Genomic DNA, 20,116 nt, shown 5'->3' on the forward strand with positions numbered 1-20,116 from the left:
GGCCTTCCCGTACATCCGGGCCGCAGCGACGATGGCCAGTGGGCCGACCACACTAGCCATGGCCTTGCTGCAGGCCTCGATGCTCATATTGGGGTGGGGATAGGCCTTGACCCCCAGGCGTTTTGTGAGGTGCCTGAAGGGGGTGTGGTTTGCAGCCGGGGCTGGGCCAGCTGAGCCTAAGGCAGCGGCTACCCCGGTGTAGGTTGTGGGGCTCAGCCGCACCTTCGGGCTCGCCATACTCTGCTGCTAAATGTTAGTAGGCCTCAGGCAACAGCTGTGGCGGAAGTCCTGGGGATGTGCCCAAGGCCAGTCACCCAAGGAGAGTCCCAGGCGGCAACGGTGGAGACTGGCCTCAGGCAACAGCAGCAGTGGAGGCAGGCCTCTGGCAAGTCCTAGGCAGTTCCTTGGTCGAAGTGGTGGGGGCAGGCCTGGTGGGTGCAAGCCTGTTGGGGAGGGTCCCCAAGGCAAGTCCCAGGCAGCCACAAAATTGAGTCCCAGGCAGCAGCAGTGAAGGTGGGCCTCTAATAACTGCAGCAATGGTGGAGGTCCTGGGAGGGGCCCCAAGGCAAGTCCCAGGCAGCAGCAGTGAGGCAGGGCCCAAGCAGCAACAGCTGATGCAGGTCTGGGCAGGGTCTCAGAGACCAGCAGTGGGAATGGGCCCCAGCTCAGCAGCAACACTCCCTTGACCTGGGTGAGGCCCAGGCTGCAGCTCCAAAAGTAGGCCCCAGACTCAAAAGATCTCACCTCCTTCTGCCTCCTCCTTTTCTTTCTGCTCTCTGGATATGGGACAGCTAGTCCAGGGACAGTCCCCTTCAAGGAGGAGAGTCCTTGCATGTGTGCGCGCACACACTCACACTGATCCAAAGGGAAAACACCCAAGTGGCCAGTGACAAGCAGTGACCCTTCACCTCAAAGGGCAATGTTGTGTGATCAAACAGGGAAGGGAGGGGAGGGATTAAATCAAAAGAGTTGGAGGGGGAAATAATACACTCCACTCCTTGTGGTACCTGTCTCTCCCTGAACAGCTCAACGGTGTTGGTAAAATCCTCTGTTTATGGTCATCCAGGGCCTTCTTATACGTAAAGTATTCAATTGGAAATGCAGGGATTTACTGATGGTAATTAATAGACAAAAAAAAAATACCATGGGTGTTTTGGTGATGGGGAAAAGAAATTTTGTTGTGTGTGAGAGCACTTTTGGATTTATACATTAAAAACAATTCACAGGAAGACTCATATGGTGCAGTGCTAGTGTCTTCACCTCTGGACCAGGAAGCCTGCGTTCAAGTCCCATCTGCAGAGGGGTTTAATAATGTCTCGGAACAGATAATTTAGGAAATATCTGAACTAATTCTGTACCTAATAACATGAGGAGTTTCTCTCAGTTCAATTCATCAGTCTGGGCTGATGACATGCTCCTCCCACTCATTGAGCCAGCTGACCTGGGGAGGATGTGTGAACACCAAGCGGCGTACTCTACCAGGATCAACTGGGCCTAACGTTCCATACTCCTGGTCGGTCTGTAGTGGGTAGATTCCATTCCAGGAGAGTTATGGGGTTCATCTGGGGTACCATCCATCTGAGATCTATCACAGCCTGGCTGAGGAATCCTGGCCAGTGCATTGGCAGGAGCTGGAGATCAAAGTCTCTCAATCAATCGATTGATCAATTGATTTCTAGCCAAGGCTGGTGAAGCACAGCTCAGACCTGCCCAGCTCACTTCTTCTCCCCCAGAGACACTCTCACATATGTACACAGCTGCTGGACACGTCTGTTCCAAGAGGAGCTGTAGAGGAGCCTAGTGCTGGTCAGAAACTAGCTGGTGGCCGCCATGCTGTGGTACTGGCCCTTTGACCCTTACTCCTGGGTTTGTCACAAACACAGCTAACTCACACTGGGTTTTCCCACCGTCAGGAGCAGCAGTTAGCATCAGACGTTCACTGCTCACTGCTCACTGCTCAGGAATTGACACCTCCACCATCACTGGCTTGAGTGGCTGGCAAGGGGGACAGCCCTGGCCACAGCAGCACAACAGGGCAATGCTGGGTAGTGAGGTCGGGGCTGGGGGCTGGGTAGTGAGGTCGGGGCTGGGGGCTGGGTAGTGAGGTCGGGGCTGGGGGCTGGGTAGTGAGGTCGGGGCTGGGGGCTGGGTAGTGAGATCGGGGCTGGGGGCTGGATAGTGAGATCGGGGCTGGGGGCTGGGTAGTGAGATCTGGGCAGGGCACTGCGTGGAAGGATTTCGGCTGCGGACTGGGTGGCAGGGTCTGGGCTGGTGGCTGGGTGGCTGCGTGGCAGGGTCTGGGTTGAGGGCTGGGTGACAGGGTCTGGGTTGAGGGCTGGGTGACGGGGTCTGGGTTGAGGGCTGGGTGACGGGGTCTGGGTTGGGGGCTGGGTGACGGGGTCTGGGTTGGGGGCTGGGTTGGGGGCTGGGTGACGGGGTCTGGGTTGAGGGCTGGGTGGCGGGGTCTGGGCTGGGGGCTGGATGACGGGGTCTGGGTTTGGGGCTGGGTTTCAGGGTCTGGGCTGGGGGCTGGGTTTCAGGGTCTGGGCTGGGGGCTGGGTGGGGGCTGGGTGACGGAGTCTGGGTTTGGGGCTGGGTTTCAGGGTCTGGGCTGGGGGCTGGGTTTCAGGGTCTGGGCTGGGGGCTGGGTTTCAGGGTCTGGGCTGGGGGCTGGGTGGCGGGGTCTGGGCTGGGGGCTGGGCGACGGGGTCTGGGCTGGGGGCTGGGCGACGGGGTCTGGGCTGGGGTCTGGGCGACGGGGGTCTGGGCTGGGGGCTGGGTGGGGGAGGACTGGGCTGGATGTTGCCATGGGAACTGGAGACAGTGGATATACAGCTCATGTCTAATGCCATCTGTCGCCTGAAAACCACGGGCGCTCTGACCTAATTCTGCGCACCAGCTGGAGGATGCTCACATGTGCGGTGGAATCCTGTTTCTGCCTCTCCGTGCTCGGACAGAATTTCACATTGGCCCCAGATCCTGAACCTCCTTCAGGAGCCTGGTCTGCCTCATAGTAATACTCCCTGTGCTTCCTCCTGGTGTGGAGGTCATTCCTGTATAGTCGCTGCTGTAGACCATCTGCCTCGACTTGTAGGTCCACTGGCCACGCACACCAGGGTGTGTTATTGCTGTCGGCTATTGGAGATCCTCCAGGGAAGGATGCTCTACGTGGGAGTCCTCCCATTTTCCCTTGGGGACCTGGGATGGAGGGTGCTGCATGCAGCAGTCCCATATAACCACAGTTGGTGGTGGTTTGTGGACACCCAGCCTGATTGGTTATTTGTGGTATTGTGGAGGCCATAGACAGTGTATATTGGTTGTGACCACCTTGTGGGTCTGCTCCTGGGCCTGGGCAGGTTGCCTTTGACCATGTCCAAGCAGAGGTCCCTGGAAGGGGTCATCCCTGCTGACTGCCTGCCCCTTTTCCATGGATACATACATGCCCGGGTGACACTGGAGATGGAGCACAGGGTGTCCATCTCTCCTTGCAATGCCTTTAGAAAGTAGAGGACACCACAGGGGATGCAGTGCTGTATCTTTCCTTCCAACTCCATTTTAATTTAGACCCCTCCCTCTCTCCCTCTCTCCCTACCTCTCCTCACCTTTGGTGATCTATTTCAATCATAATGGGTTTCGGATGTCAAAGATTCAACTGGAAACATGGGTGATTTACTGGTGGTAGTTAACAGATGAAAAATTCCAGCGCTAATTTGGTGATGGGAAAAATATAATCAATTGTGTGTAAGAGCACTTCTGGATGAAAGAAGAACAAAATAAATTCACAGTAATGCGGCTCTTGTGACACAGTCGTAGTGTCCATACCTCTGAACTAGGAGGTCTGAGTTCAAGTCCCATTCTGCTCCAGTGATGTGCAATAACATCTCTGAACAGATTAGTTAGGAAAATGCTTCTGAATTCACAGCGAGATTTGATTATTGCTTTCATTCTTTCCTTTCTCATTTCAGAACTCCATTTTGACACCTTGTGAATAAACTATTAAAACAAATTCCTGATTTGATAAATAATGAGGACTAACAAGAAGCAAATTTACTGAAGTACCACCACTAGACTGGGCCACAAAAGCTGGCACGTTTACTGTGTTGCCTCGACAATTTTAAAGTTTAAAAGTAATGCCTCCACAACTGATGCTAATGGTACGATAACTGTTACCTTTCTTTGCAGAGTGAATGTGGTGTGTGTGCAAGTGGTGAAGATTATAATTAATTTCAATTATTTAAACACACTGAGGAGGAATTTTGTTTCCACGTGGAACTCCTTTTCCAGGGAATGAAGATGCATTGTTCTGATTTGGGAATGCAGTCTCTGACATTACACAACAAGAAAAGTAACATTTCTCACGCAATTTGAAAAGCAAGCACACTTTGTTAAATCTCTCATGTACAAATGTTATAACAGTGTAGAACTACAACATTAGCTAAGATTGTAACTGTGTGTATCTCTCTGAAACTTCTTGATAAGTTGTTTCATGTTTCCTATATACCCATGTTTGATCTTGAAATACTATTGGATGTGTAAAATTCAGATATTGTACACATTAGAAGTATTTTAGGGAAGGTTTGGAAGTTCTAATCTCATGAAGAACTGTCTGTCTTGATTTTGCTTCCTGAGATGACATTCATCCAGCCTCAGATAATTGGCACTGCAGTCGAGACATGACTTCACATTTGGAATGATTTGAGAGTATAGGCTGTGAACCTGAAAAGTTAAGCAGGATCACTGATTATCTCCTTGACAACTATAATAGCAAAGCTTCACTCCAGTTATTAAAGTGTGTTTTGGTTCTGCACTGGTTTCTGTAGCATTTTCTTGAGAAAAACTGCAGAAGGGAAAGTGTTTTATCAGACACTTGTTAACAGGACTCACACTGTAAATTCACTAATTTTTAGGTATTAATGATCAGTCAGACTCACCCATGCAGTTGTTTCCCCCATTGACCTGCATGTACTCTGGAGGGCACACACAAGTGTAGTTACCCAAGGTGTTGTAACATGTCCCAGGTCCACAGATACCAGGGTGGGTGACACATTCATCAGTGTCTGTGAAGGTACAAGGGATTATTTTATTATAGGAATATGATGTCTACTTCAGTTACTTAATATTGTTCCACTGCTATTACCCTCAATCCCACATTACCGCCCATCAACCTTTTAATCAACTGCTTTCGACATTTTGTTTCAAAGAACATGCTTTCAATTGAAATGTTTTAAGTAATGTCCACTCCTTCAGCTACGTCCTGTACCTTACCTTCACAGATCCGGGTTTCATCATTTAAGTAATAACCAGCCGGGCATTCACACTGAAAACTGCCGAATGTGTTGACACAGTTCCCACCTTGGCACAATCCTGGCAACTCCTGGCATTCATCAATATCTGAGAAACAAAGTATGAACAGAGAATCATTCCTAAGGGACATCACCTCACCAAAGCAGTGCCTTCCACTCCATGTTCAACTGACAGAGTCCAATGTCATCAACAGACAGAAGGGAGATTGTGTCAGGTCTGAACTGATTGGGGACGTGGCACATTGCTGCTTGGTAATTTACTCAGCATGAGATTGGAACCATTTCCATGAATATGTTTCATCTGCATAATTGGTGCAGGCTGCCAGATTTGATCAAAGCATTTCAGGGAGGCACGGTGACTCAGTGGTTAGCACTGCTGCCTCACAGTGCCTGGGACCCAGGTTCAATTCTAGCCTCAGGCGACTGTCTGTGTGGAGTTTGCACATTCTCCCCGTGTCTGTGTGGGTTTCCTGTCACAGTTGAAAGATGTGCAGGTTAATGAATTGGCCGTGCTAAATTGTCGACAGAGTGCAGGCTATGTGATTAGCCACGGGAAATGCAGGGTTACAATGTGTTGGGGGGGGTTGGGTGGGACGGTTGGTGCAGACTTGATGGGCTGAATGGCCTGCTTCCATGCTGTAGGGATTCTAAATCTGATGGTCATCCCAAATCCAAACCAGAGGTGGAACCATGTGAGAGATGGACACTAAGGCAGGAGTGAGAATTTGTTTGTGGAGCCAGGTAAGGCGTTCATGCTTTTTCTGGTTGCACAAGAATTATCTGAAAAGTCTTTATTTACAGCTATTCTGAACAAATGGTGTTAAGCAGGACACTACCATCTCTTCTGCACCACTTTCATGTTCCTGCTTGAGAATGTAAATGAGAATGTATTTTTGTAGCTACATGGACAATGAGCTAAAATGCTGATTGTCCATAAAATAAGCACAGGATTATGATGCTGAATGTACCTTAAAGCCATATATGTTCTGGCTTCATCACATGATGAAAGGCATTGTTGGAGAGATTCTGAACCAAAGTCGAAATGGGAATAGTGGACCAGACCATAGTGTGTGGTCCAAGGTAGTGTGATGCAGCATTGGCGGGGGTGGTGTGGGACATAAACATGGGAGCAGTGGGTGTAGACAGTCATTGTCAGCCATCTTAGTTGTCTAACACTGGGAACCTGAATACAGTGCTGCAAAAAAACTTTATGACTTCACATGAGCGATTAGTGACTTCAGCTTCACATGTCATTATCTTACAAATGCGCCAATGACATCAGACACTGCTCAATTCCCCAGCTCTCACCCTTCACAAGCCTCCCATCAAACCCTATCAAATGTGAGCCAAACATAGTCTTTTTTTTAATGTTACCCTCCACAGCTTCCTTTCTAGCAAGCCTCAAGCTCTCACCTCTCTCTGCGCGTGCACACCCTGCTAAATATTCAACCATGGGAGACAGAATAGCGAAATGCACCACAGCTGATCCCTGACACACTCTCCTCACTCTTGCATCAGGGGCAAGCTGGCCAATAATTGGAGGTGTCACTGAACCGTAGAGAGGAACACAGTGGTAAATTCTCCTATCCTGGTGCTGGTTATCATTAGTTTGGCCATGAATAAAGCTGAAATCACAGAGAATGGAGATATGTTCCGACCCGATGCACATATTCACGTCACTCCTTATCCCGCAATATCTTTAATTAATAAACTGTTGAGGTGTAAGCACATGCCTTTTGAGTTTCCTTATTCCATCAACCCAACCTTTAATCTTTCATTTATTCAATAATGCCTCATGGTAAAGCACTATCACGGAAGCTGGAGACTCAAGTGGAGCAAGAGAATAATGAAAGGGACACTTTAACACTGAGTTTCACGTGTATAAACATCAACTCAGATACTGGCACTTTGTGAACTCTAGCTTAACAGAGAAGGGGGATCTGCAGATGGGCAAGTTACTGGGTATGAGGGAGCTGCAGGCAGTGTAGGAATACAAGACTAAACTTATCCACATTACTTACCCTCTAAGATGACAGTGATGGGGTTGGGTCTAAATCCTTCACCCCCTGGACAAAGTGTCTTGTATTCAGCTGTGAATATAAATAACACAGGAATTAAATGTTGTCATTTCAGGAAATGGTGAACTCAGTACAACTTCCTGTATTAATGTCTTCCTTTGTGGTTTATATGCAATCCAAGCTGAGTATTTTAGAGTACAACAGATCAAAATATTATGGTTAATTTTCATAAATCCAAAGTTGGATGGAAAAGAATTGAAATTATTCCATGAAAGTAACAAATTAATCTCATATGAGAATATCTTAGTGATGTGTTAAAAGTCACAGAGTCATACAGCACAGAAACAGACCCTTCAGTCTAACTCATCCATGCCGACCAAGTTTCCCAAAAGAAACTAGTCCCATTTGTCTGCATTTGGCCCATATCCCTCTAAACCTTTCTTATTCATGTACCTGTCCAAATGTCTTTAAAATGTTGCAACTGTATCTGCATCTACCATTTCCTCTGGCAGTTCATTCCACATACAAACCACCATCAGTGTGAAAATGTTGCCCTCAGTGCATTGATCCAATTGATCAAGATCTCTATGTAATCTTAGATAACCTTTGTTGTGGTTCTGTTCGCCGAGCTAGGAATTTGTATTGCAGATGTTTTGTCCCTGTCTAGGTGACATCCTCAGTGCTTGGGAGCCTCCTGTGAAGGGCTTCTGTGATCTTTCCTCCGGCATTTATAGTGGTTTGTCTCTGCTGCTTCCAGTTGTCAGTTCCAGCTGTCCGTTGCAGTAGTCGGTATATTGGGTCCAGGTCGATGTGCTTATTGATTGAATCTGTGGATGAGTGCCATGCCTCTAGGAATTCCCTGGCTGTTCTCTGTTTGGCTTGTCCTATAATAGTAGTGTTGTCCCAGTCGAACTCATGTTGCTTGTCAACCGACAACTGACAACCGGAAGCAGCAGAGACAAACCACTATAAATGCCAGAGGAAACATCACAGAAGCGCTTCACAGGAGGCTCCCAAGCACTGAGGATGTCACCTGGATAGGGGACGAAACGTCTGCAACACAAATTCCTAGCTCGGCGAACAGAACCACAACAATGGGCACCCGAGCTACAAATCTTCTCACAAACTTAGATAATCTTTTTTCATATTGACTATACCATCAATTTTAGAGTTATCCACAAACTTACTAACCATGATCCCTAAATGCTCATTGAAATAGTTTATATAAATGACAAACAACAGAGGTCCTAGCACTGATCCCTGTGGAACATCACTGGACATGGACCTCCAGACTGATAAACAATCTTCTACCACCACCCTGTGCTTCCTACCGACAAGCTAATTTTGTATCCAATTGGCAAGCTCATCCTGAATAACCATGTATTTAACCTTACTAATTAGTCTACCATCTGGAACTTTGTCAAAGGCTTTACGGAGACAAATGTTCATTGGTATTGTGGGAATTCCTGGGGTCTGATGGGCTTATGCCTTTATTAGATAGCAGACAAAGAATTTCAAACATGTTTTAATATACTCGTTACAAGTACTGCACAAGGTGATTTCAGCTCTGCAGTATCATCTTGGCGCACATTCAATAATGATGTACAGCTGCTGTACCCCTCAAGATGTTTGGTGTCCAATTAGAATGTGAAACATCAACCTACAAGACACTTGGTTGCATGGTTAATTTTAACATCACTGAACTCTGGAGTTTAACTTTAATCTAATTATAATTCTTGGTAACTAACGTAAAGATGGATTTAAAGTCTGCAGAAACTCAGCAGGTCTGGCAGCATCAGTGGAGAGAAATAGAGTTAATATTTCAAGTGCAGTGACCCTTCTTCAGAACTGAATACAGCTGGGAAATGATAAACTGCCAAAACAGCTCAATCTGTCTTTGTTTCCACTCTCCAGCATCTGCAGCTTTTTGGTTTATTTTAAAGATAGATGTAATCAGGTAAAAGTATTTCCAATTTATTTCTATCTTGTCCAAGAACAAAGAACTGCAGGTGCTGGAAACCTGAACTAAAAACAGAAATTGCTGGAGAAACTCAACAGGTCTGGCAACTTTGTTTTATTTCTGAAATCAGCCTTGTTAAGCCTCTCAGTTCACCCCACTCCTCAGTCGATCAACTTCCTGTGTATAGTTCCATGACCACAATCATGTGGAGGATAGGATTTTAAAAGTTGCTCTGGTCCTAACTCTAACATATGCAGCATGGTGGTACAGTGGTTAGCACTGCTGCCTCACAGCGCCAGAGACCCGGGTTCAGTTCCAGCCTCAGGTGACTGTCTGTGTGGAGTCTGCACACTCTCCCTGTGTCTGTGCGGGTTTCCTCCGGGTGCTCCGGTTTCCCCCCACAATCCAAAGATGTGCAGGTCAGGTGAATTGCCCATGCTAAATTGCCCGCAGTGTTAGGTGAAGGGGTAAATGTAGGGGAATGGACCTGGGTGGGTTGCGCTTCAGCAGGTCGGTGTGGACTTGTTGGGCCGAAGGGTCTTTTTCCACACTATATCTTATCTAATCTAAAAAAAATGCTCACCCCACCAACACCAGCTAGATAGTGGAGTGGGAGGCCACCTGATGAGCTTGATCGTTACTGCATGGCAATCTCACGCCTGTCTTGGTGGGAGGACACCATCAGGGTGGATAGTCAGCAACATTGTGGTCCCAGCAGTCTGAGTTTGCTTCAATTACTGATGGTCCCACTGTTCTGAACAACCCACAGTAGTCCAAGGTCAGGCATCCCCAGCTATGGGTCAGATACAGGTGGTAGCAAGATAAGGCCTTTTGGTAGCCACTAAAGGATCTCAATAGCTCTGGACTGACACCATCCTCACTCTGTGTGGACATTTAGGCTGGTCAGTGGCAGGTGGATAAACAGAGAGAGTGTATGAGCCACCTTCTCCCTGTTTCAAATCTGATGGGAGGCGAGCACACAATCCCAATAGAGGCTCAGCATAACATTCCATCTAGAAAGAAGGCTAAGTGCCTGGTTTGCTAATTTTTCATGGCCTTTGCTAATCTGTCGGTGCAACTTTCAGTGACTGATGCATTTATACTCCCAGATCACAGTGTTCCTCTATCACACCTAGACATGCATTTCCAAATAATGTAACCTTTCCATTCTTCTTTCAAAATTATATAACCTCACCTTTATCTGCAGCAAGCTTAATTTGTCAATAATTTTCCTTGAAATTTAATATTGTCTTCCTGTATTTGAAAACAGGTCACCTTGGTATTTATTATCAGTCCGTATCATTAATGTAAACTGGGAATAGCAGTAGGTTTTGCATTGATCCTTGTTGGATGCTCATCACTGAAGAAGTATGCTTTGTTTGCACTCTCTGCTTTCAATTTGGATGCCAATCAACAAGCTATTCTGTCACTATCCCCGAGCTCTACATCGTACATTAATCAATCATGTAATACCCTATTGAAGTACTTTTCAAAATCAAGATAAAAACACCCACTGGCTGCCGTAAGTCCACTCTCTTTATTAACATCTCACAAATCTAATAAGCTTTTGAGCATATACACATGTGTTTTTATGGTAAAGACAGATGAAATGTATTTGTTTAAATTCTCTGCCATTTTCTTATACTTCATTATAAGGTCTACCTCTACGTTTGAGGGACAACTATTTACTTTCTTTCTTTATTTCATTTACAAATGCATTGTTAAAGAGTGTACATACTTGTATTGACATCAGGGCAGATTTCACAAGGGTTACCCCAGGCACTTCCCAGAGAACAACAACAGGAGGCCCGCGTGACTCCAACACCAATATCGACACTGCAGGACAGACCTCCATCACCTCGCTGGCCATATTCCAAGAAGCAGTTCCCAACACGAGTATCTACGAAAAACAAACACGAGAATAACTTTGGAAAAACTTTTGCATCATGTAAAATAGTCTACACATTTATTACTTTTTGTTCAACTGCACACTGTATAGCAAATTTTAACAGAGGAGATCATTGGCATGGAGGTTCAAACCACAGAAGTGAAGTTTATGGAATCAATCAACTGGATCAACACAACTTCCTCAATTTGTTCACAATCTTCCTGTTGTTAAAATTAATCACTGTAAAAACAGGAGCGCTGTTAAATCTCTGCATCAATTGCCTGATATATGTGAATAGTGTTAAACCTAATATTTAAGGCATTCAGAGCTAAAAAGAAATAGTTCCTCCAAGTAACAAAAGTTATTCAGAATCGTCAATAGTTAAAACAATAATGATGAGATGAATTGAAGTGATGTGACTCAGAAATCACTGGAGCAACTCCACAGGGTAGGCAGCATCTGTGGAGAGAAACGGTTTACATTTCTTTGAGAAGGTGACCAAACAGGTGGATGAGGGTAAAGCAGTTGATGTGGTGTATATGGGTTTCAGTAAGGCATTTAATAAGGTCCCCCATGGTAGGCTATTGCACAAAATACGGAGGCATGGGATTGAGGGTGATCTAGTGGTTTGGATCAGAAATTGGCTAGCTGAAAGAAGACAAAGGATGGTTGTTGATGGGAAATGTTCATCCTGGAGTTCAGTTACTAGTGGTGTACCACAAGGATCTGTTTTGGGGCCACTTTTGTCATTTTTATAAATTACCTGGATGAGGGTGTAGAAAGATGGGTTAGTAAAATTGTAGATGGTCAGTGGAGTTGTGGATAGTGCTGAAGGATGTCGCAGATTACAGAAGGACATAGATAAGCTGCAGAGCTAGGCTGAGAGGTGGCAAATGGAGCTTAATGTGGCAAAGTGTGAGGTGATTCACTTTGGAAGGAGCAACAGGAACACATATTACTGGGCTAATGATAAAATTCTTGGTCGTGTAGATGAACAGATAGATCTCAGTGTCCCTGTACACAGATCCCTGAAACTTGCCACCATGGTTGATAGGGTTGTTAAGAAGGCATACGGTGTTGTTAGATTTTATTGGGAGAGGGATTGAGTGTCGGAGCCATGAGGTCATGCTGCAGCTGTACAAAACCCTGGTGCAGCCGCACTTGGAGTATTGCAGACAGTTCTGGTCACCACCTTTTGGAAGGATGTCGAAACTTTGGAAAGGGTTCAGAGGAGATTTATTAGGATGTTGCCTGGTATGGAGGGGAGATTGTATGAGGAAAGGCTGAGGGACTTGAGGCTGTTTTCGTTAGATAGAAAAAGGTTGAGAGGTGACTTAATTGAGACATATAATATAATCAGAGGGTTAGGGTAGACAGTGAGAGCCTTTTTCTTCAGATGGTGATGGCTAGCACGAAGTGACATAGCTTTAAATTGAGGGGTAATTGGTATAGAACAGATATCAGAGGTAATTTCTTTAATCAGAGAGTAGTAGGAGCATGGATCATACTGCTGGCAACAGTAGTAGACCCACCAACTTTAAGGGCATTTAAATTATCATTGGTTAAACATATGGATGAAAATGAAATAGTGTAGGATAGATGGGCTTCAGATTGGTTCCACAGGTTGGCGCAACATCGAGGGCCGAAGGGCCTGTACTGCGCTGTAATGTTCTATGTTCTATGTACGTTTCAGGTCCAGTGAACCTTCTTTTAGTCAGAAGAGTCACTTGAACCGAAACATTAACTCTAAATTCTCTCCATAGTTGTTGCCAGACCTGCCGAGTTTGTCCAGAAATTTCTGTCTTTCTTTCAGATTTCCAACATTCACAATTCTTTGTTTTATTAAATTGATGTGACTCAGCATAAATGTTTTCTTAAGGACCACAATTAATGAATAAAGAATAAACAAAACTGACTTGTAATATTGCAATTTTTGGACATTACCAATTTTAACAATTGAATTATAACATATCTCTTGCGCAGACTGGAAAAATATTGAAGCCAGGTTTCAGTGAAACTTTAGCAACATCAGTTGCAGCAGTGACAGTTACAGTAATTGCTCACACAGAGTTAATAGAAATTGGTTAGAGATTGTCAAATTATTGCACTGCTGCTAACTGCTTCGAGGGGGGTCATGCAGATAAATGCAACTGGAATTTTCAAAGGACTGTTTGGCAATTTTAAACCTTGGTAAAAACAGTCATTAATGATTCTTGGTCACCTTTTGATACTATTTACTGTTGTTGGACTCAATGTAAAACACATTTGGGAAAATGTAGGGGTGTCTTGCTTTTCATTCCCTCCATCTATGCTGATATATCGGTTACAGTAGCAAGAAGGTGGGGGGGGGGTTACAATTGACTTCACTACTTTAGGGTCAGGGAAGCGAAAAACATATTGGTGTTCCGGTTCTTGATCATTCATCTGCGAGCTACCAGTGAAAACTACACTCTTGCGGACAACTGTCAGGATGGAATTGGACCCTGTTATAACAGACCACCTACAGTCAAATAAACTACTATCAAAGTCACGTGTCAAAAATAACCATTTGGGCAAGGAACTAGAGGGAGTTTGGGACAAGTGAAATATACTGTAGCAAAAGGGAGATCTCTATCAAGAGAAAAAGGAAAACAACTGAGGGGATAAGGAAACCCAGAAAAGCTTTTTGTGCGGAATCCAGTTGTGCAGCAAATATAATGATCCAGAAATTCCTCACTGTTATCCCTACTCTGTTGGAGTAACTTTGCCAAAACTGCAGTGGAAACTCCAACTGTGTAATTACATTGGGTCTCCATTGCATTTCCAGAATAGGAAACCCAGAACAGCTCTGAGGAATTTCCTGACCCATGGAGTGCTGTCCCAGTGACACCCAGGAGATTGTGAATGAAACTTGTTATTATGAGGTCTTTGAATTGTGAGATTTGACTTGTGGTTAAAAAAAAATGCAGTTTCTAGGTGTCTTAGAACATAGAATATAGAACACTACAGCGTAGTACAGGCCCTTCGGCCCTCAATGTTCTGCCGACCTGCGGAATTAATCTGAAGCCCATCTATCCTACACAATTCCATTTTCATCCATATGTTTATCCAATTACCAATTAAATGCCCCTAAAGTTGGCGAGTCTATTACTGTTGCAGGCAGGGCATTCCAACCATTCTTCTAACAATTTGTTCAATATATACACAATGAGATAGGTTAGGTAACTAGGACACAACCACATTATATGTCAAGCTCTGATATTCTTAATAGGAGGCTGAGGGGTGACCTTATAACGGTTTATAAAATCATGAGGGGCTTGAATAAGTTGAATAGCCAAGGTAGGCTCTTACAAATGACTTCTCCATGTGACAAATGTTATTCAGAATAGACAATAGTTAGAAGAAGTGAGATGAACTGAAGTGATGTGACTGATAAATTGTAGGAGAAACTCAGCAGGTCTAGCCGCATCAGTGGGGTGAAAAATAGAGTTAACATTTCAGCCAGTATCCAGGGTAGGGGAGCTCAATACTAGAGGGCATAGGTTTAAGGTGAGAGGGAAAAGATATAAGAGACCTAAGACGCAACGTTTTCACACAAAGGGTGGTGCGTGTATGGAATGAACTGCCAGAGGAAGTGGTGGAGGCTGGTACAATTACAACATTTAAAAGGCATCTGGATGGGTATATGAATAGGAAGGGTTTGGTGGGATATGGGCCAAGTGCTGGCAACTGGGGCTAGTTCAGTTTAGGAAACCTGGTCGGCATGGACGAGTTGGGCTGAAGGGTCTGTTTCTGTGCTGTAAGATTCTGTTAGGAATTAGAGAAACTGCAATAGCACAGATTTATCTTTCAATAATTTTAGTTATTTTCAAAATAAAATTATAGAATTTCCTGCTATTTGGAAATGGTTGAATATCATAGTTCTGAATCACAGGAGATTTGTGTCATTATTTCTGGAATTCTTTCAGGAAATTATTTACAGTAAATTGCAAAGAATTCCCATACACAGGAAATATGAATATGTTATACATTGACAGAAACCAATTCTTAAGCTTTCATACGTGGCTGCTCAAATTAATCACTTACCAACACATCCAATTCCTGTTGGATTAAGCTCAAAATCAGCGGGACAGTTACACAGGTAATTACCCGGTGTATTGACACATAATCCATTGATGCAATTGACTGGATCAGCACATTCATTGACATCTGCAAGTTAAAACAAAACGTCTCACTTCAGCTCCTTGTTGGCATTTATAAAACAGTTCCTGTTTCAGTGAAGTAATTACTCTAAGTAAGTGGGCAGCAATACAGTCAAATCCCCTTAAGGCAATCTTCAAAGGTTTTAAAAATAAATACAGCTATCTACCATCTCAATATTTCAGGGAATTGTCAAGAAATTTAAACAAAGACCAATTCACATTTGAACTTAAAGCTCCATTACAACTTCATTTCAGAAATGCTAAGAAAAGGTTCTCAGGTCTATAGAACTCAAATGTTAGTGAAATTCCTCTTTCAGAAATAAAACAGATTAAAATTAAACCAGCTAATAAATTCCAATTTTCTGAAACTTCACATACTACACTTGCATTAATAAATTAATAAATGTTGGCCCTTCTACAGTTAAATGACTTTAGTGTTTGGAATTAATTGCCTAACTGAAGAATTGGGCTGTAGATCACTCACTGATGCTGTAGCAATTTGTGGACATTCTCCTGAGATACAAATAGAGCTAATCAAAGGATTCTGGTGATATTGTGTTGATTAAAGCATCAGTCTGATTTCTCTGATGACTAAACTGATAAAGATGATGAAACCAAATCCGAATTTACTAGAAAGTAATAAGTTGAGGCCTGTGCTGTTAACTATACCCAGCTGGGGTAGCAGGAATGATGCTGTGATCAGCACAGTGTCTCTGGATTAGGAAAGTGAAATGGAGCCAGGATTGCTAGTCACTGCTCTTCAATAACTCTTTCTTATTCATTCAGGGAAATGTAGGCAATGCTGGCTAGGTCAGCATTTATTGTCCATCCCTAATTACCCTCAAGAAGGCAATGGTGCCATTTTGAACCGTTGCAGTCCATATGGTAGATATGAAAAGCATGGCCCTGGAAAAGCACAGCAGATAGGGCAACATCCGAGGAGCAGGACAGTCGATGTTTTGGACATAAGCTCTTCATTAGGAATGAGGAAGGGCTTATGCCCAAAACGTCGACTCTCCTGTTCCTCGGATGCTGCCTGACCTGCTGTGCTTTTTGCAGTCCTCACTTCCTCCTATATGGTAAGTACACCCACAATAGCTTTTGGGGAGGGAGCTCCTAGATTTTGAGCCAGTGACAGTGAAGGAATGGTGATATATTTCCAAGTCAGGATGGTGAGAACTTGCAGGGCGTGGTGTTCCCATGTAACTGTAGCCCTTCCCCCACGAGATGGAAATGGTTGTTGGTTTGGAAGGTGCTGTCTGAAGATCTTTGGTGAATTTCTGCAATGTATCTTGTCGATAGTAGACACTGCTGCTACTGAGCGCTGGGGTTGGAGGGAGTGGATGTTTGTGGATGCAGTGCCAATCCAACTTTGTCCTTTCTCACTAAAATGTACTTTGTGCAGGGGTGAGATAAGGAGAATATCAGGTTTGGATTTGATGTTGCCTTTCTCCCTCAGTAAAATATCCTGCCAGTATTTACTGTTTGGGATCTCTCATGAGGACTAGATCATTTGGTGTGTGGTATCATCTCTATGCCCTGTCTTTTATGTTGTATGATCATTGCTATGTCAAAATTGGAATTATTACGTAGGAACAGCAGTAAGACATATTGCCCCCTGAGTATGTTCCATCACTCAAATTAGGCTGTTTTCCATCAAAAATTTCAGTTAACTGCCTTTGAGAAAAATACAGGGATGTTGCTTACTCTTTGTGAGGAAAAGAACTTTCTGATTTCATTCCTAAATGACATGGTTCTCCTTTTTTTCCTGTGATTGGGTTCCTTTATCAGGATTCCTTGGCTAGCAGATTCCTTTCTCTCTGCCTACTGATTTGTTCCATTAAACACATTAACAGGATTACCCCTAAATTGTCCAATGACATTTCGAATACTAGATGATAAAGCACTCAGTAAAACACATAACCTACCAGGATGTATTAAATGCAAAAGCTCACAATTACACAACTTTTTCCTGATGATTTTCCCTGCATGGTTGATGCTGTATGACATAAAACTGAACAAAAATAATTCTTATTAAAAATTTCCATTGAGGAGACTTCAAGCCAAATCATATCCTATAACTTGGTCTAAAAGCTATGCTCACATTTTGACAGCTAGCATAAATTGTGCTACCATAGCTGAGACAATCCCCAATATTAAAAAAAAATCTAATCTATTTCTCAATATTAATAGATCTATTCTATGAAAAAAATCAAGGACTCAGAACAACACCTTTAAAACAAAACTGATTAGCTCTTTTGGCCAAACCCTATTTATGTACTCAGCTTCACTGAAAGCTGTACATTTGTTATTGAGACATAGTATTTCCAGATAAACAAAGGGTGTAAACATCACCTCCCTCCACCTTTACTAGTGAAGGTACTAAGGCAGGACATATGCTGTGCTAACCTTTGACCCTATAGCTCTGATTATCTGAAAAGTACTGAAGGATATCTGAGAGATACCACTGAAATAATCTCAAGGAAGTTTCCCAATGCTCTCCCAGACAATTCCCAAAAAAGATATTCACACTGAATTGCAAAAGAAGCAAATGCAATTTGAGTAAAAAGAAAATAAAAAGGTTTATACAGCAAGTGGTTTGGGTCTGAAATGCACTGGTGGTAGAAGCAGGTTCAGTCAACACATTCTACTGGGCATGAGGTGATTATTGAAGTGGAAATAATGTGCAGGGTTACACGGAAAGGCGAATTGCACCAAGTCATGATGCTCATTTGGAAATTGATGTAGACATGATGGGCTGAATGGACTCCTTCCACATCATAACAAATCTGTGACTCTGTGACATTACCTGTAGCCTCATTTGTTAGGAGTATTTCATAAAACCAAACCTCTTGCAACATACTTTTCAAAATTTATTGACAAATTTGTTTAAAAAGATTGTAATCAATATAGTAAAACAAAATGTTCATCAACATGCATCATATTTCATAATTCTTAATCTCTTGATGATGATGCAGAGTGGTGGCAGAATAGGAGGGGAAAGGAAGCAAATCCTGTGGTTAGAGCCCATGACCATGTGGGACATCTTGCCCCAAGTATCCAATGAACTGCATGTCAAGAATAAGCCTGTTTCGTCACATGATGATCTGCAGCCAAAATTTGTGACTATGGTCCTTGAATTGAGTGACAAATAGTAAATAAATCTATATAACATGTTTACCAATAATGAGTGTAGCTATAGTAAAATATTACTATCAAATTGTAATTAGAAATAATCTTTCAGGAGTCATTGTAACAAATTAATTACTCCTTTGTTAAATTGATAAAATCCTGTTCATGTTCAAACACAGTTATTTGGGAGATATTTTAGCAATGGGAACCTCATTATTGCTATTAAAAGGGGCTTTCATGGCTGACTTTCTGTTTCAAACTAATAAATGGAGAGAACCTTACTGATGTGACCCAATCTGAGCAAACATTGCTTCATTAATTTATATATATTTATCATTTTTAAGAAAACCTAATGTTTTAATATCATTATTTTGTTCTTTGTATCTTGCTAGATAGTTGCTTACTTAAGAGGTGAAAACACGGACAAATCAATAAATATTTGACCTGCAACACTACACAGCACAATCTCTGGGCCTTTGAACATTATGCTGATATTTTCAGCAATGATGAATATCTTGACAGATAAATGATGCATGTTCTCTTTTGAACTGAGCTGCGTTCCTACCTGTACAGTTGCCTCCACTTCTGTCAAGTTCATAGCCATCATCACAGACACATCTGAACATTCCCGGCAAATTCTGGCACGTGCCAAATACACAGATGTTCTGAAATGAACACTCATCAATATCTACAAAAGAAACAGACAATGCTCTTTTAAACACGATGTACAAAAACTTTGAAAGTTTTTGAGGGAATTTTATTAAATTTTATTAAATCTTCTGGACTTAAAGTACTCTGGCAATACCCAGAAAGAACAGGGATGTTGTTCTAAAAAAGTGGTTAGATGATGACCAGATAAGCATTTGGTGAGCTGCAGTTATCAGGTACCCAGACTGAATTACAGCATCTAGTTTCTTGATGAAGGAAAGGCAAGTTGGAACTGGAAGTAAATAAGATTAGTGGAGGTTTTAATGAGATACAATGTGTGGAAATGAAGCCAAAAACTCAAGTGATTTCTCACTTCTGAAAAGATGCAGTTGAACACATGCAATATGTTCAGCCTTCATAAAGTTTTTTTTTCCCCAGTTGAAGCATCTGGCCTGGCTCAATCTGAGTTTGGTTGGATGGAGAGTGGCCAAAGTGAACCACATTTAGAATGTTCTCTGGCTTGGTTATCTTTAACTGGGGAGCACTTCTACTTATTGGCAGATAGTTTTGATGTATTAAGATAAATAAAAGAGGAAATCTAAGGTTTCTGTTTGTGCTCTCCAATTTACTGCATATAGAAGAGTTATAACCTTTCTATCTATCCCCAGAGACTAGTCAAACTAATATCATCTCCAATCCAAATGGCAAACCTCTGACTTGCTTCCACAGTGAAGGATGGAGAATTCTCTCAGCACTACTGTAGATATATATTGGCAGTAGGTTCCACCGCCTCAAATGACATATTATTTTTTAAAAAGCACTAGAAATCGCCATTAATCTTAATACTTGAAAATTTGCCTCCATTTCGAACTATATACCTAGTTTTCATAGTCACTTCAGAGATATTATCTAACTAGTCAATTGCCTTTACGTCTTAGAATTTAAAGACGTCACTGTTCTCGATTAGAGAATGATAATTACATGAC

At 43.1% G+C, this 20,116-nt stretch overlaps 1 protein-coding gene across 1 annotated transcript in view; it reads right to left on the reverse strand.

Moving 5' to 3' along the window:
• LOC140492176 (fibrillin-2-like) overlaps window positions 1–20,116 on the reverse strand; it is a 320,148-nt gene that overhangs the window by 84,619 nt on the left and 215,413 nt on the right. The window contains exons 35-40 of the mRNA XM_072591036.1: window positions 19,048–19,170; window positions 15,235–15,357; window positions 11,020–11,181; window positions 7,325–7,393; window positions 5,266–5,391; window positions 4,932–5,057 (exon numbers count right to left, since the gene is read on the reverse strand). Of these exons, the coding sequence (XP_072447137.1) occupies window positions 4,932–5,057; window positions 5,266–5,391; window positions 7,325–7,393; window positions 11,020–11,181; window positions 15,235–15,357; window positions 19,048–19,170 (729 nt within the window). The remainder of the gene's footprint in view (window positions 1–4,931; window positions 5,058–5,265; window positions 5,392–7,324; window positions 7,394–11,019; window positions 11,182–15,234; window positions 15,358–19,047; window positions 19,171–20,116) is intronic.

The sequence above is a fragment of the Chiloscyllium punctatum genome, chromosome 2, assembly GCF_047496795.1.
Source record: "Chiloscyllium punctatum isolate Juve2018m chromosome 2, sChiPun1.3, whole genome shotgun sequence".
NCBI classification, from domain to species: Eukaryota; Metazoa; Chordata; class Chondrichthyes; order Orectolobiformes; family Hemiscylliidae; genus Chiloscyllium; species Chiloscyllium punctatum.